This window comes from Lynx canadensis, chromosome Y (genome assembly GCF_007474595.2).
Source record: "Lynx canadensis isolate LIC74 chromosome Y, mLynCan4.pri.v2, whole genome shotgun sequence".
In the NCBI taxonomy this organism is placed as follows: domain Eukaryota; kingdom Metazoa; phylum Chordata; class Mammalia; order Carnivora; family Felidae; genus Lynx; species Lynx canadensis.
Genome location: NC_050200.1, coordinates 198,781 through 216,438, shown reverse-complemented (window position 1 = coordinate 216,438; position 17,658 = coordinate 198,781). Strand labels below are relative to the sequence as shown.

Below are 17,658 nucleotides of genomic sequence, written 5' to 3'. Positions count from 1 at the left end.
AATTATTAGTACTAAATATGTGTCAAAAATCCTTATTCTTGAGGATCATCACTTATTACAGTTAATGTATAAATAAAATAAATGTATAAATAAATACTCCTATTGAAAATGCTTAGTCTCCTGTAAACATTTACCTAGAATAGGATAAGAACACAAATGTTTCAGAGTGAGGAATTAAACACAGACTGTAATTTATAAAATTAGAGTTAGTTTAGCAACTACTCTCAAAAAATAATGAAAATACAGGGTGCCTGAGTGGCTCAGTGGGTTGAGCGTCCTACTTAGGATCAGGTCATGATCTCACATTCTGTGGGTTCAAGCCATGCGTCGGGCTCTGTGCTGACAGCTCAGAGCCTGGGGCTGCTTCAGATTCTGTGTCTCTGTCTCTCTTCGTCCCTCTCTTGCTCATGCTCTCTCTGTCTCAAAAATAAACATTAAAAAAATAATAATGAAAATATGTGTCTATGTGCAAAAGTTACTTGGAATTCTATAGTTTCTCCCATACTGTTAGAATTTATCCAGTCAGCTATTTCTGAATTGTCTATTTTAAATTTTTTTGTATGTTTATTTATTTTTGACAGAGAGAGAGAGAGAGACAGAGAGAGAGAGACAGAGAAAACATGAGTGGGGAAGAACAAGACACAGAATCTGAAGGAGGCTCCAAGCTCTAAGGTGTTGGCACAGAGCCAGGCATGGGACTCGAACCCACAAACCGTGAGATCATGATCTGAGTTGAAGCTGGTTGCTTAACTGACTGAACCACCCAGGCGCCCCTAAATTGTCTTTGTTTTTAAATAACTCAAAGTTTAAATATATCTTACCTATTTCAGTTAGAAATTTATTTCCCTGAAATATACAAAACTGTATTTCTTTAGATGCCTATTAAAACTTACTACATTTTACCATTAACAACTGGAGGTATAGTTTGCAAATGTGTTACAGGAAATTTATTACGAAATTTCCCTTTTCCTGACTATATCTCTCCCTTCTTACCCTTTTTGATGTGGCCTCCTCTCTACGATTAACTGTGAAAATCAGCTGTCTTCAGGTTGTTTTCTTAGAGTACGTTCCACAGAGATAGCTTTTATCTCCACGCATCTGTGGGGTGAAGTCAGCTCAGAATTTACTCCACAATCTTTCCAGAAATTCTGAAATTTGCTTAACCCTTATTTACTTTTCAGAGAGAGAGACAGGCAAGCAAGCTTTCACACAAGCGGGGGAGGGACAGACAGACAGATAGACAGAATCTGAAGCAGGTTCCAGGTTCTGTGCTAACCGTGAGCTGTTAACCTGGGCTCAAGCTCACAAAATCAGGACTCCAGCCAAAGTCCAATGCTTAACCAACGGAGTCAGCCAGTCTCCCCTGAAATTTGTCTTTAGAAAAGAGTTAACAGAGGTCTGTTTCTCTCCCAATCATAGTATTTATTTATTTATTTACAACAGAGAGGTCAGAATAAGAAAGTGGTTATCTTTTATTTTCTAAGGTTATTGTATTGTCCAAACTGTGATGCTTTTTTAAAAAAATTTTTCTTAATGTTTATTTATTTCCGAGACAGACAGAGAGAGACAGAACATGAGTGGGGGAGGGGCAGAGAGAGAGGGAGACTCAGAATCTGAAGCAGGTTTCAGTACCTGAGCTGTCAGCACAGAGCCTGAGGCGGGGCTTGAACTCACAAACCGTGAGATCATGACCAGAGATGAAGTCGGTGGCTCAACTGACTGAGCCACCTAGGCACCCCAAACTGTGATGCTCTTAACTATTCCTTCATTTAGGCTTCTTTATAAGTAAGGTCCCATTAATATCCCTTGTGAGATGAGGGTAGCAGACAAAAGAAAACCTAACTAATACAGTGTTGGGATTAAAAGGAAGAGCCTTACCACCCAACTCAATTAGAGGCATAATTGTTAATTCCAGACTCCAAAAGAATTATAATAAGAGACAAATTATCAATCATAGGCCCAAACAGGAAATACATATACATATATTATATCTTCTAGGAGAAACTGACAATCCCTACAATGAAAACCTGTCATCACCCTAAAGTCTGTCATTTAAAACAACCATTCCTGGCACCTATTTTCTGCCCACAGGTCCTGTCCCAGAGCTTTATTAAAATCACCTTTTTGCACACTCACCCAAAAATAAATAAAAAGTTAATAAAATGAAAAGAAAATAAAACAACCCTTCCCAATTTGTTCCTTTTTTGTAAAATAATGTTCTTTGTTGGATTTGGCTATGGTATTGTCATAAGTTACATGTCCTGGATTGCAATGATCTCCTACTGACTTTCATTTTTACGATTAACATTACCGACACCTTGCATTTTAGCTAAACAGTTTGACGTCTTCCTTAGACACCAAGTGAAATGATAAACACACGATGTACAAAATTGTGATCGAAACAACATCGGAGTTAGCTGTATTCAGGAAAGGACACCCTAGAAACGACTCTCCATTCACTCCAAGCCGGTATGTGCTGAGGCTTTAGCAAACTTTACCTCTTCTCTTAACAGGTGGTTGACAGAAAAAGAGGAAGAGCGCACAGGCAGTATCCGTCCGTACGCCATTATTTCCAGAAGTGCCAAAAGTGTCTCCTCTGACGGAAGAAGCCATGCGTTACTTACGAATACCGCGTCCCTTCCCAGATCCTTGAAGAGTCCACATCCACATAGATCCTGAGTTGCAGAGCAGTTAGAGGAGGTCCATCCATCTTCCAGCAAACTTCGCACCTACCAGCGGACCTGCGTGATTTCAACCTATGCTCCCTACATTGGCCAGATATCTTTACTCCAGACTGGCAGGATACAGGCCCTCCCCTACTAGAGTTCACTCAACTAGTACTGAAGAGTTCTCTTCGTCTAGTGAATACGGTTTCTCCGACAGACGTGACCATCAACCAATAACCTGTTGGAAATGACGCTCCTCCCAACGCCTGGTCAGGGACCGCCTTGTGGGCGGAGCTTAGGCAGGTAGCAAGTTCAGTGGAGCCACAACTGACGTGCGACAACAAAGGTCATGTGATACCAATGTGTCACATCAATTGGCTGCGCCCGGCTCGGGGCCGGGGGGGGGAGGAGGGCGTCACGGAGACTTGGGGTTCGCCCTGTGACACAATTACAACAACTTTGTGGTGGTGCTGGCGAAGTTTGTGATTCTAGGAAATCCTCCTAGTGCTGCGAGCTTCCGCCTCTTCTGCTGTCCCCGCCTACTCCGCGATGTGATCCAGTAGCCGAGCCCCGCAGCCTGTGCTGTTTCTGCCACCACCTTGGGATTTTTTTCATCGCCGTCATCCGAGGTAGGGGAGGCAACGGCGATAAAGTGCTATTTTCACGCGGCACATCTTTTCGAGCTCTGGACTAGAGGTTGGTGGACTTGTGGGTTTCGGCGCTGGACTTTAAATTTGTTGTGTTCTAATGAAATCCTGCGGAGTATCGCTCGCTACCGCCGCCACTGCTTTCGGTGATGAGGAAAAGAAAATGGCGGCGGGAAAAGAGAGCGGCGAGAGCAAGGAGGGGTCCTGTAGCTTGACAGCCGAAGAGAGGGAGGCACTCGGCGGATTGGACAGGTACGACGGCCGTCATTCTCCCAGCTGGTTCCGGGACTGCTGGCGTCGCTCTCCTGGGGAGGTCCGAATAGAGCTTGCCTCCAATGTCGGCGGGGTGGTTATCTAGGTGTTCTGCAGGCTGCCTTGGGCTGGGGAAGGGACAGGGTAGTGGCTTTCCCGCATCGTTAACGAGCTGCGTATATCTCTTCCTGCAGCCGTCTCTTTGGGTTCGTGAGGCTCCACGAAAATGGCGCCAGGACTAAGACCCTCTTGGACAAGGTAGGTGACCGCGGCGGTGTCCAAACCATGCTTGCTTCTTCTCCCGCGGCCTTCCAAGACCAGTCAGCACCCACTGTGACCGCGAAGCAAAAACAGTTTTTTGCACTTTCCTCATTTGGGAGACCTTACTTGCACCCTTAGGAAATGTTATTTTGTAGCTTGAGGAGCCGAGACAGCGGCGCTTTGGGGACAGGCTCGACGTTTATTTCCGGGTGTTTGGTTAGGACGTTTCCGAATTTTAGCATCATTAAGATCATCGTTGTATGCAGTTCTAAACGTTTCAGACTTACATATTCTTTCTCTTGGTTGCATTGTGATGTCTGATTTTTACTACACACTTTAGGTAGGCTTTCTTATATATCGGGTCTCTTAAAGGGGTATTTTGAAGGTACTTTACAGCAGTGAAGAGTTTGCATTGGGGATTATTTGAATCCATAAATATCGATTGTGTTTGACCTGAAGTTATTTGCTTGTTTGGATGTAAGTGCTACAGAAATATCCAACTGTGAATGTGATTTTATAATTCTGGAATTTTTCTGGAATCTTGGTTCCTATATGTGATAGGAACCAGGTAGGATTCCCTCTTTATTTGTGAGAAAAGTTGTTGGCTTTTAGTTAATGGCTGCTCGGGTCGGCCAAGATGGCGGGAAACAGTGGGAGGAGAAATACTGGGGAGAGCTTTGAGAAAGGGAAGACATAAAGAGAAATTAAAGCGACTCGTAGGCATAGCTGTCGACGTGTAGTTTGACGGAGCTTTGTTAAGAGTTCTTATTACTTAAAAGTAGGATTCTTGTATCGTTTTCAGATTTCACATTGCTTTCATAAGCTTCTAGTGTGTTTATCCACCTGTAGCACGTGTAGTAACTGTCATTTAAATTTGCACAAAGGCCACAGAGTCTCCGTCTCTGTCATTTTCCATCTCCTGAGCAAAATCTGGTGAAAATGTTTGGTGCCAGGTGTCACCATGAAAGTTGGTATGTGTGCAACAGATAGCTTCCATTAGAGATGTTACTTTCTGCCTGTAGTTAGTAGCTATGAATTTGACTTAGTTTATGCTGCAGTTGAGAAGAAAGTATTAAATACATTTTATTTAAAAATTTTTTTGCCATGTTTTTATTTCTACTTTTAATTAGCATAAACAAGGTTTGTAACTCCTAATCTCACTTTTACGTTTGTTTTGATGACAACTAGTAACCAGGAGCTGAAATGTAATAATTTTTTTTCAGTTAAGTGCAGTCCATTCATCATGTGTGTAGTAATTGGCTTCATTAAAAATATCAGTCATGATATCAGTATGATAGAATGTAATCAGTGATGACTGTTACTAACTTAATCTTTTAAAAATTTCAGTCGTTTATTGTACAAAGTATTTCCAACAGGTTAAAAGTTTTTTTAATTTTAAGGGAGGTAGCATATTAAAAAAAATTTTTTTTAATGTTTATTTTTGGGAGAGAGACACACACACAGAGTGTGAATAGAGGAGGGGTAGAGAGAGAGAGGGAGACACAGAATTGGAAGCAGGCTCCAGGTTCTGAGCTGTCAGCACAGAGCCTAATGCGGAGCTTGAGCCCACGAACCACGAGATCATGACCTGAGGTGAAGTTGGGTGCTCAACCGACTGAGCCACCGAGGTGCCCCAGGAAGGTAATATATTTTAAATGTTTGTTTATTTTTGAGAGAGAACGTGTGTGCATGTGCGCGTGCGTGCGTGTGTGTGTGTGTGTGTGTGTGTGTGTAAGCGGGGAAGGGGCACAGAGAGAGGACGACAGAGGATCCTAAGTGGGCTCTGTGCTTTGAGCCAGGCTGGAACTCATGAACGTCAAGATCCTGACCTGCGCTGAAGTCAGAGGCTTAGCAGACTGTGCCTCTCAGGCACTCCAGGGAAGGTAATATTTTATATTGTAGTGACAGACATTTAACTTGGGGTTGATGCAGTTATCTTTCCTTATAATAATTTTAAAAAGGAGGGGTAAACCTATTACCTTGGTTATAATGAAGAAGTAAAACCTAAGTAATATGAGTAATTCTGTGTGCATGTCTGAAAATACTTGAGAACTTTATCTAATTCCACAGTCAGATAAATACTCATTTTAGACTCAACTCTTCAGACACTGGAGTTAAATTTTAAAGAATTGACATTTTGGGGCATCTGAGTGGCTCAGTTTGTTAAATGCCTGCCTTCAGCTCAGGTCACGATCTTACAGCTTGTGAATTTGAGCCCTACAGCTGTCAGCCATGCTGACAATTCAGAGGCTGGAGCCTGCTTTGGATTTTGACTCCCTTTCTCTCTCTGTCTGTTCCTCCCCCACTCACGCTCTGCCTCTGTCTCTCAAAAAACAATTAAAAGTTTAAAAAAAATTATTTTATTTAATTAATTTATTTTTTAAACATTTTTTAAATGTTTATTCATTTTTGAGAGAGCATGAGCAGGGGAGGAGCAGAGAGAGAGGGAGACACAGAATAATCCGAAGCAGGCTCCAGGCTCTCAGAGCCAAATGCGGGGCTCGAACTCACAAACCGCAAGATCATGACCTGAGCTGAAGTCGGGTGCTTAACTGACTGAGCCACCCCAGGCGCCCTTCAAAAAAATTTTAAAGAATTTACTTAATTTTTGTGCAAGTGTGTCTTTCTCAACTTTAATTACATCACGTTTTACTTCTCTCTAAGTAAATACACTTAAAAAAGAAATTTGTTCCCTTTAAATACTGAGTAGTATGGTTTTTTTGTTTAGTTTTTTAAAAAAATTTTCTTTAAGATTTTAAGTAATCTCTATAGCCAGTATGGGTGGGGCTTGAACTCATAACACAGAGATCAAAAGGCACCTGTTCCAGGGCGCCTGGGTGGCTCAGTGCGTTAAGTAAGTGTCTGACTTCGACTCAGGTCATGATCTTGTGGTTCACAAGTTCAAGCCCTGCTGACAGCCCAGAACCTGGAGCCTGCTTCAGATTCATTCATTCTCTCTCTCTCTCTCTCTCTCTCTCTCTCTCCCCCTCGTCTGCTTGTGCACTTGTGCTCTCTCTCTCAAAAAATAAACATTAAAACATTTATTTATTTTTATTTATTTATTTTTTTTTTTTTTACATTTTTTTTTTCAACGTTTATTTATTTTTGGGACAGAGAGAGACAGAGCATGAATGGGGGAGGGGCAGAGAGAGAGGGAGACACAGAATCGGAAACAGGCTCCAGGCTCTGAGCCATCAGCCCAGAGCCTGACGCGGGGCTCGAACTCACGGACCGCGAGATCGTGACCTGGCTGAAGCCGGACGCTTAACCGACTGCGCCACCCAGGCGCCCCTAAAACATTTTTTTAAAAAAAAGATCACATGTTCACTGACTGAGCCAGCCAAGGGCCCTAAGTAGCATGTTATTTTCTCATGTAGTTCTTTTTTTTTTTTTAATTTTTTTTTTTTTAACGTTTATTTATTTTTGAGAGAGAGAGAGAGACAGAGTGTGAACAGGGGCAGAGAGAGAGGGAGACACAGAATCTGAAACAGGCTCCAGGCTCTGAGCTGTCAGCACAGAGCCCAACACGGGGCTCGAACTCACAGACCGTGAGATCACGACCTGAGCCGAAGTAAGACGCTTAACCGACCAAGCCACCCAGGCGCCCCTCTCATGTAGTTCTTGATCTTGATTGCTTCTTTGTTGGTCTCAGTATATCAGCAAAATGTTTACTTGAAAAGTTTGACCCCATATGTCTTCAAACCCTGTGTTTATTTTGTTTTTATTACTTATTAATTAAATTTCTATTTATTGTTTATTTTTATTTTGTTAAGTAAACTCTGCTCCCACCATAGGTTTGGAACTCAGGACTTTAAGATGAAGAGTTCCATCCATGCTCTGCCAACTGAGCCAGGCCGGTGCCCCCGAAACCTTTGTTTGAATTAGTGTTTTTTTCCCCTTGACTTTCTTGTATTTTGAGGGTGCTTTCTTCCAAAGGTTAGTTACTCTTGGTCTCTGATATAAAAAAAGGGGGCACCTGGGAGGCTCAGTTGGATAAGTGTCTGACTTAATTTCGGCTCATGTTATAAATCTCTGGTCATGATCCCTGGGTCATACGATTGAGCCCTATGTCAGGGTCAGTGCTGACAGCACAGCACTTTCTCTTTCTGTGCCTCCATCCCCCAATAAATAAATAAACTTAAAAAAGATCATGTAGTCAGGCACTGGATTCCAGGACAGAAAAGGAAAAAAAAAAAAAAAGATCATGTAAATGTTATTACAAAGATTAGAATGTTTGTAACAGTACACTTTTAAAATTCTATAATGTTAAGAATTTTTATAGCGTTGACATATGTCATATAGTGTTGAGAGTTTCAGATGAAAAATAAATTAGTAATACATATTGCTTTTAGTAATTAAAAAAAGTAAGCTGAAAATAGCTAGTGGTTGCTTAGAGTTTTGGAGCTTTCATATACTTGAATAAGTTGCATTTAACCAGTGCTGAGATTTAATCTTGAGGTAAAGTGTTTTAACTTACATTTGTAATATAGGTTTAAGATATTAATCAAGTCTTTCTGCAGAAATTTTCAACAATGACTTGCTGCAGTTAGGAAAATGTTTAGGTTTTGTTTATGTTAGCGTAAAGAGTAGAGGTAAAGCGTAATGAGAATATTACTGTTGTACCATTTTTTTTTTTCCAACGTTTATTTATTTTTGGGACAGAGAGAGACAGAGCATGAACGGGGGAGGGGCAGAGAGAGAGGGAGACACAGAATCGGAAACAGGCTCCAGGCTCTGAGCCATCAGCCCAGAGCCCGACGCGGGGCTCGAACTCACGGACCGGGAGATCGTGACCTGGCTGAAGTCAGACGCTTAACCGACTGCGCCACCCAGGCGCCCCAAGAGTTTTTTGACTTTTTAATAGTACTTCAGCTTCATTTATGATTATGATATGATTTATAATTATACTTGACTGTCTTTTGCACATTTACTTGCTATCCCCCCAACAGATTATGTACAGTTAATGTATAAAAAATGATAGCTGTTTGAAATAATGCAGTTTAATATGTATATATTTGTGAAACTACATTCAAAAGCAACACACTGGATATAGCCATCAGCTTCTTGCGCCATTTTGAATCTGTTATTTTTATCTCTGCTACAGCCCTACCTCCCCCATCTTTATGCAACCACTGATTACTTTATGTCTCTGAAGTTTATTTTGCATTTCTAGAAACTTATATAAAGGGAATTAAGCAAAATATACTGCTTCATTTTCTTTTCTCTCCTGCCACTTATTTTAAGGTTTATCCTTTTTGTTCTTGTTTTCAGGTTTAACTTTTTTGCCTCTGTTCATCAGTAGTTAATGTTTGAAAAAAAATGTAAACATCTTTGCATGTGCTTTTTTGCTTCTCTACATATGTTCTTTGACGTACCTGTTCTAGTCTTTTCCTGTTTAAAAATTTGTTTTTCTCAGGGGCACCTGGGTGGCTCAGTTGGGTCATGATCTCATGGTCTCTTGATTCGAGCCCGAATTGGGCTCTGCTGACAGCTCGGATCCTGGAGACTGCTTTGGATTCTGTGTCTGTCTGTCTGTCTGTCTCCCCTGCCCCTCCCCCGCTCATGCTCTCTCTCTTGCTCTCTCAAAAATAAAAACATTAAAAATAAAAAAAATCGTTTCTGAGTTTTGAGTTCTTTTTAAAAATTTTTGTAATGTTTATTTATTTTTGAGAGAGAGTGAGCGAGGGAGGGACAGAGAGAAGGGGAGACACAGAATCTGAAGCAGGCTCCAGGCTCTGAGCTGTTAGCAGAGTCCTACGTATTGCTTGAACTCACCATCCACGAGATCATGACCTGAGCCGAAGTCAGATGCTCAACTGACTGAGCCACCCGGGCGCCCCTGAATTTTGAGTTTTAAAACAAAAAATACATATTCTAATACGAATTTTTTATCTAACAAATAACTTATAAAACATCTTTCTAGTTTATGTCTTCATTCTCCTCAATAGTGTGTTTTGAAGAGCAGAAATTTTGTTTTCAGGAAATTCACCTTAATCTTTTTTCTTATGTGGATTTTGCCTTTCTTGGTTTATTAGGGAGGCTTTATCGAAATAAAGGTAAAAGACATCGTCTCCTGTGTTTTCTTACAAATGTCTTATTTTATATATATATATATATCACTTGGTATGTGATGTATTTTTTTGATTTTTGCATACAGTTAAGTGGATGTGAAATTTCTTCTTTTTGATGTGGATCTTCAGTTCCAGAACCATTTATTAAAAGAGACTAGACTTTTTCTAATAATTTGTTTGAACTCATTTCCTCATTCCTCATTGTGCTGCGGTTTCATTTTTGTTTGATTCAAAATACTGGCCTTTTGATTTCTTTTTTGATCTAGGGTTATCTATAAATGTGTCATTTAAAACTAGCATTATTTGAGGGTTTCCAGATACTTTAATATTACTAGTTTTAATTTAACTTTATTTTTAAATGTTTATTTTTGAGAGAGAAAGACAGAGTGTGAGTGGGGGAGGGGCAGGGGGTATTGAGACACAGAATCTGATGCAGGATCCAGGCTCTGAGCTGTTAGCACAGAGCCCAACACAGGGCTTGAACTCATGAACTGTGAGATCATGACCTGAGCTGAAGTCAGAGGCTTAACTGACTGGGCCACCCAGATGCTCAATGATACTTTATAACAAAACAGTTTAATTTGGGAACACTAGATAATTATAGAAAAACAAAGTAAGTATAGAAATCCTAGAAACTTTTAAACATTTCTTTTATGTCATTTTAGTATTTTTTCTTTGAAATGTCTGTAAAGCCATGCCTTTGAAACAGATTTTCTTACTTTTTTTTCTTTTTAAAAAAAATTTTTTTTAACATTTTTATTTATTTTTGAGACAGAGAGAGACAGAGCATGAATGGGGAAGGGGCAGAGAGAGAGGGAGACACAGAATCGGAAGCAGGCTCCAGGCTCTGAGCCATCAGCCCAGAGCCTGACGCGGGGCTTGAACTCACGGACCGCGAGATCGTGACCCAAGCCGAAGTCGGACGCTCAACTGACTGAGCCACCCAGGCGCCCCTTTTTTTTAGATTTAAAAAGTATGTATTTATTTTTGAGAGACAGAGAATCTTAAGCAGGCTCCACACTGCCAATGCAGAGCCTGTTGTGGGGCTTGATCTCACGTGAGATCAAGAACTGAGCCAAAATCAAGAGTTATAGGCCTAACCTGACTGAACCATTCTGGTGCCTCCTAGGGCAAACTTTCTAAGCCTTGGCATCAATGACCTTTTTTTTTTTTTTTTTTTTTTTTTAAGTTTTACTTATTTTGAGATAGAGGGATAGAGACACAATCTGAACTGGGCTCCACGGTGTTGTGGGGCTCTAGCTCTCATGAACCTTGAGATCATGACCTGAGCGGAAATGGAATACTTAAAACTGACTAAGCCACCCAGGTGCCCAACTAATGGTAGTTATGATGGGATGGATAGATCTGTTGTAGGGAGCCGACCTTTCTATACCTTGTCAGATGGTTGTCAGATTATCTCTGTGTTTTGACAGATGCTCCTGGAAGAGGAACAGAACCCTCTACTCCACTCCACTCTCTTTTCTTTTGGTAACCACTGCTATAAAGTGCATACTTAAGGCCAAACAAAAACATGGAATGTAAAAGTAATCCACTTCACCCAAGCCTTTTTTTTTTCTTTATAGAAATTTGGTTAAATTTGTTTTGTATACATTTTGTCACGTTTTGTGTATTTGTATTTTTCATTAGCCTTTTGATTCTAAGTAATATTCTTAAAAAATAAAATGTTCTTTTCCCTTACTGTGTTATGTGCAGCAGGATGTATTCCCAGTTACTTACATTGCTTTAAATGAAGTTCAGTTATCTAATATCAAAGATACAATGGTTTAAACAATTTGGAGTTTCATTTGCAATGTTGACATGTAGTGTACCTGGAAACTGTCTTCTTTCTGCCTTCTTGTTTACTTTTATCTTATTTGACATTTGATTTTGCAACATCATTTTTGATCACCAATACATTTTTAGTGGGCTTAATGAAGAGATTTAAGAATTTGGTACTTAAGCCTGAGTGAACTGGCAGATGTATTTAAAATTCTAGATCTTACTTAATACCTCTTCTGAGAGAATCAGTAATACTGTAAATTTTAGATATCAACAATTTCCCATAATAAAGATTTGCTCTAATGGACTTGGCAGTGTATGAAACTATACTGACAGGAAGATGTATCTGGTATGTTACCATCTCCTTGTTTAAGTCATAAAAAACATTTTGAATCTTACTTGACTCTTGACCCCAGTTGTCCAGAACTTCAATATCTAAGTAAGGTACAAAAGGTTAAAGAAAATTAAGGATGAGAAATTTCTGAATATTACATAAGTTATAAAAATAAGTAATGAATTTGGGATTTAAAAGCCTGTTATCTTTAAAATGCCAAATTGATTGTTTTATTAATGTGAAGACCAAAATTATTGTACTGTAGCCTAATAGGTTTTTATTCAGCCATGACTTTTACTAGTTCTCATACTTCTTTCCCTCTGTCTTCTGTTCCAGCACAAAAAGACAGTCGTCTTGACCAAAATTTGAGTCATTCAGTATTGTCAGTTTGTGTATTTCACCCACTTTGTTTATATTTTTATTTTGTTTTATGGTAGTATCACTTCATCCAAGGGATATCCATTCCAAGATTCCCATTGGAAGCCTGAAACTGTGCATAGTACCAGATCTTATACATTGCCATATTTTTTCCTATACATACACACCTAAGATAAAGTTTAATGTATAAGTCAGACCTGGTAAGAGATTAATAACAATAACAATAAACTAAAACAACTGTAATGATGTACTGAAATAAAAGTTAAGTGAATTTGTTCTCAAAATATGTTGTATGTACTCTCTATTGTTGTGATGATAGGAGATGATAATTAAATGCCTATGTGATGAGATGAAGTAAGGTGAATGATGTACATATTGTGACATTAGACTACTCTTGACCTTTTAATTGGGGTCATCTACTTGCAGAGTGCAGTTGACCACAGGTAGCGGAAACTACGGACAGTGAATGGCTGATTGTAGTGTAATTTCAGACATGCAGAAAACCTGTAAGAATAGTAAAGGAATCACCACCATAGAGCCTTAACTCTGGACCTGCTTTTTTTTTTTTTTTTTTTTTTTTATGTTTTATTTATTTTGGGGAGAGAGACAGAATGTGAGTGGGGGAGAAGAGAAAGTGAGAGACACAGAATCCAAAGCAGGCTCCAGATTCTGAAATGTCAGCACAGCAAATGGGATGTCCGACATGGGACTTGAACCTGCGAACTGTGAGATCATAACCTGAGCTGAAGTCAGAGGCTTAACCGACTGAGCTACCCAGGCACCCCGAACCCTGGACCTGCTTTAAAAAAAATACATTAGGGGTGTTTTTGATGATACTGAGAAATTACTCTGTTTTGTTTTGTGGGAATATTTGACCTTAGGTACTTTTCAGAGGCACCATACCCAGGATTATTCCTGGAAATGTACCGAGTATACACCAATTATATGTATTTCTTTCTTATGGTTACTCTAAATGCACCATGTATTATGAGGGACTTAATTTGGAATTTTATTGGGAAGATTGAAAAATTTTGAAGGAGAGATTCCTTTTTTCCTGAGGGCAAAGTAAAGAAACCGTTAAGTTCTTGTGTGCTAAGCAGTACAAGAGTTATTTTCAAATTAAAATTAATGTTTTTATTCATTTGAGAGAGAGTGAGAGAGCAAGTGGGGGATGTATAGAGAGAGAGGGAGACATAGACTATGAAACAGGTTCCAGGCTCTGAACTATCATCAGTGCAGAGCCCGATGCTGGACTTGAACTGAAACTGCGAGATCATGACCTGAGCCAAAGTTGGATACTTAACTGTCCGAGCCACCCAGGCACCCCCAAATTAAAATTTTTATATCAGGTTTTCAATTGTTGATAAGACTTAAGACAGGAAGAAGTTCAGGTTCTGTGGTTTCTTGTGGTTACTGATAATTGTGGAGGAAATCAATAATACTGTTCTTTCATATGTTTTAGTACAAAAATCTTCCTAATTTCTTCTGTAAACCTGTAAAGTTCAGAAAGATTTGATTTTTTTCCTCTAAAAAGTTTCTAAAAAATTTCTCTAAAAAAGTTCAGAAAGATTTGATTTTTTTTTTCTAAAAATAGTACAAGAGGAGTGTATCTGTGTGTATTGAGTTAAGGTTAGGATTAGTATGTTTGAAATATATCAGGGTTAGGAGAAAACAATCAAAATATAGTGTATGGTAGTCTCAGTGCTATCCTAAGTTTCTTTGCAAAAACAATGGTTGATTAATTCAGATGGTAGCTACTGTTGAACAATTCTGCCCAGCAGAAATCTGTAGTGATGCATGAATTTTTCATGTCATGTGTAAGTTTAAATTTATAGTAATTGAAACTAGTGAAACAGTTAAAATAGAAACAGTGAAAAGAAACCAATGAAGTTAATGTTAATAATACATTTGTTTAATCAAATATATCCAAAATTTTATTTTAATGGTTAACATATTAGCAAATATTTCAGTTTTCATTCAGTTTAGTTAATTAAAAAAAATTTTTTTTTCTTTTTGAGAGAGAGAGAGAACGAGCATGCACATGCAGGGGTGGGGCAGCAGAAGAGGGAGAGAGGGAATCCCAAGCAGGCTCCACACCCAGTGCAGGCTGACTTAGGGGCTTCATCTCATAAATTGTGAGATATGACCTGAGACAAAACAAGAGTCATATATTTAATTGACTGAGCCACTCAGACTCCCCTATTAGTAAATATTTTGTACTTTTTTTTGTATGCATAGGCTTGTGAAATGTGTTACATGATTTATAATTATAGTACATCTCAATTTGGACTTGCTACTATTCAGATATTAAAAAATCTGATTACTGGGTACTGAAAAAGTCAGTAGTCCTTTTTGCCTGTGCCTGTTTGAGAGTAGTAGTTTTGTGTTACTAAAGACCAAAATAATTACTTAGATTTGCAGGTCATATAAAGTCATTAAGGAACTTCTCTTATCTAATTTGGCAAGTCTTATATTCTCCCTTTAAAAAAAATTTTTTTTTAATGTTTGTTTATTTTTGATAGACAGAATGTGAGTGGGTTCGGGGCAGAGAGAGAGGGAGACACAGAATCTGAAGCAGGCTCCAGCCTCCAAACTGTCAGCAGAGCCTGAGCTGTCAGCAGAGAGCGCGATGCGCTCAAGTTGTGAGATCATGACCTGAGTCGAGGTCGGATCCTCAACCAACTGAACCACCCAGGCGCCCCTTATTCTCCCTTATATATAAGGAAAAAAAGACCATAAGTGATGGCTCCATTAATATATATTTAAAAAGCTATTTCTTCTCAGGAATTGAATCATAAGTCTGTGGTTAAAATGACATTGATTATTGCTTTGATTTTTTGAGTAAATTTGTAATACATATGCATTGTCTCAGGTTGCAGTTAGGAATTTGTCTTTCTCTTAATACTTATATTTTTCCTTTGTAGGCTGTTCGCTGCTACGAATCTTTAATCTTAAAAGCTGAAGGAAAAGTGGAGTCTGATTTCTTTTGTCAATTAGGTCACTTCAACCTCTTATTGGAAGATTATCCAAAAGGTAATGTTTTTGTCTATTTATTAAAAATTCTCCTTGATATACGTATGCATCACATACAAATTGTTTTTACTTTTTGTTATGGGCACTTACTACTGTTTTTTAATTTCTTCTAGACACATTAAGCAATGAAAAAGAAGGTAGTGTAAATGAAAATGTGAACTTCTAATGTAATTTCATGTAAATATTTAATAAGTTTGATCATCCCATGAAACTCAATAACAGTTTACAATGTATATGGTTATTTTGTTTGTTCTTGTGAAAATCTATGTTCTTTAAAATTTTACCAGTAGACAGGTAATATCTAGTATGGTATTTTTGTCTATAAGTACAAATATGGACATTTTGGAAAGAATAAGTCTGGAGAGTTTTCCATCACCACCAAAGCAATTCTCTAATTTTCGGAAGTGTCTTACAAGTTTAACTCCATTTTGATACTATATACCTGGAGAGAGTGTCGATCCCACAGGTAAAAGGTTTGGTTCCACATGACAGCCTTTGTGAGAATCCAGTTGCAAGTCATAATTGTTACTGCACTACTGATCAGCCAGATCGTTTGATAATTTTGTAGAGTGGTTCACAAAGCTCAGGGGAACATTTGTTAGTTTATTATAAAGGATATGATAAAGGGTACAGGTGAACAGCTAAACAAAGAGGAATATTACAGAGCAAGGTATGTAAGTGTCCTGTGCTCAGGAGCTTCTTTCCCTGACGAAGGGGGTATATTTACCAAATCAGAGTCTTATAAACTCCTCCAGTCTCAGTGCTCAGTAGTTAATTGTAGAACTAAATTTGTCTCCTTTTCCCTACCATTGCAGCTTTATTTTGAGACTTTGCATAACTTATCTCTTTAGCATAAATTCTGGTGAACTCAAAACAAATTTTCCCCCTGCAAAGACAGGTAAACACTATCTTTATTTAATTTATTAAAAAAATTTTTTTTATTTTTTATTTTATTTTATTTTTTTACGTTTATTTAGTTTTGAGAAACAGAGTGAAACTAAGCGTGAGCAGGGGAGGGGCAGAGAGAGAAGGAGACACAGAATCTGAAGCAGGCCCCAGGCTGTGAACTGTCAGCACAGAGCCTGATGCAGGGCTCAAACTCATGAACCGTGAGATCATGACCTGAACTGAAGTCAGACGTTCAACCGAGTGAGCCACCCAGGCGCCCCATTTAATATATTTTTTAAATTTACATCCAAGTTAGTTACCATATAGTATAACAGTGGTATCTGGAGTAGATTCCTTAACATCCCTCACCTGTTCTGCCCATCCCCCATCCCACAACTCGTCCAGTAACACTCTGTTTGTTCTCCATATTTAAGAGTCTTTATCAAAACAGGCTCTTACAAATAATAAAAGCTCCTCCTACTTAGACTCAGGAAACTCAAGAGTGTTTAGGAGCTCTGGGGAACAGGGCAGGAAAAAACAGATTTTATTATTCTGCAAATACAAATACTATTTTTCCTTTTTGTTCTTGATATTCTTTAAAACTTTACATTTTAGCTTGAATATCCTTAAATCCAATCTTTGTCATGTTGTAATATAATACAGATAATAAAGTATAAGTTCGAGTCTTGAAGAACATTATTCATAAAACTAGAGTATTTTTTTCTCATGCATAAGTGGAGATATGTAACTTGAGGTAGTCTTTTAAAGTTCATGTTTTTCCTAGATCTGCAAATGCATTTAGTAGGTTAAAATCACTCAAAAAATGATTTTCCTCTCTAGCAGAGAATCTCCACATCAAAGAAAATTCATCCTATAAACAAGAATATATTAAACTTTTGATAGTAAATATCTTGGTTGAGTTGGGTGGGTATGTTAAGATTTTCAGCAAATGTGTTTAGTAGAAACATAACACATTGTTTTAGGACTAGAGTTTTGGTGTTTTGGCAGCAGTCTGTTATGTACCACATTTTTTGTTTTTGTTTTGTGTCACAAATCCTTCCTTTTTCTTCTTCTTCTTCTTTTTTTTTTTTTTTTTTTTTAGTTTATTTATTTTTGAGAGAGTGCAAGTGGAGGGGGAGGGCAGAGGGAGGAGGACTGTGTACTCTGTGCTCACAGCAGCAAGCCCACTGCAGGGTTTGAACTCAGGAAAGTGAGATCATGATGTGAGCCTATGGTGGTGTTCAACTGACTGAGACATCCACATTTTTTTTAAGTATAGGGAAAGAAAAATAGTTTTCCTTCTATCCTGAGTTCTTGACTGAGGTGGCACCCTTCCCTTCCCATAATGA

At 38.6% G+C, this 17,658-nt stretch overlaps 1 protein-coding gene across 9 annotated transcripts in view; it reads left to right on the top strand.

Moving 5' to 3' along the window:
* The first annotated feature begins 3,048 nt into the window (after positions 1 to 3,048).
* Positions 3,049 to 17,658, top strand: part of LOC115508053 (lysine-specific demethylase 6A-like) — a 175,309-nt gene continuing 160,699 nt past the window's right edge. For all 9 annotated transcript variants that reach the window (XM_030306458.1, XM_032592296.2, XM_036064360.1 and 6 more), the window contains exons 1-3: positions 3,049 to 3,565; positions 3,760 to 3,823; positions 15,313 to 15,421. In XM_030306458.1, coding sequence (XP_030162318.1) covers positions 3,414 to 3,565; positions 3,760 to 3,823; positions 15,313 to 15,421 — 325 coding nt within the window. In that variant the 5' untranslated portion in view covers positions 3,049 to 3,413. The remainder of the gene's footprint in view (positions 3,566 to 3,759; positions 3,824 to 15,312; positions 15,422 to 17,658) is intronic.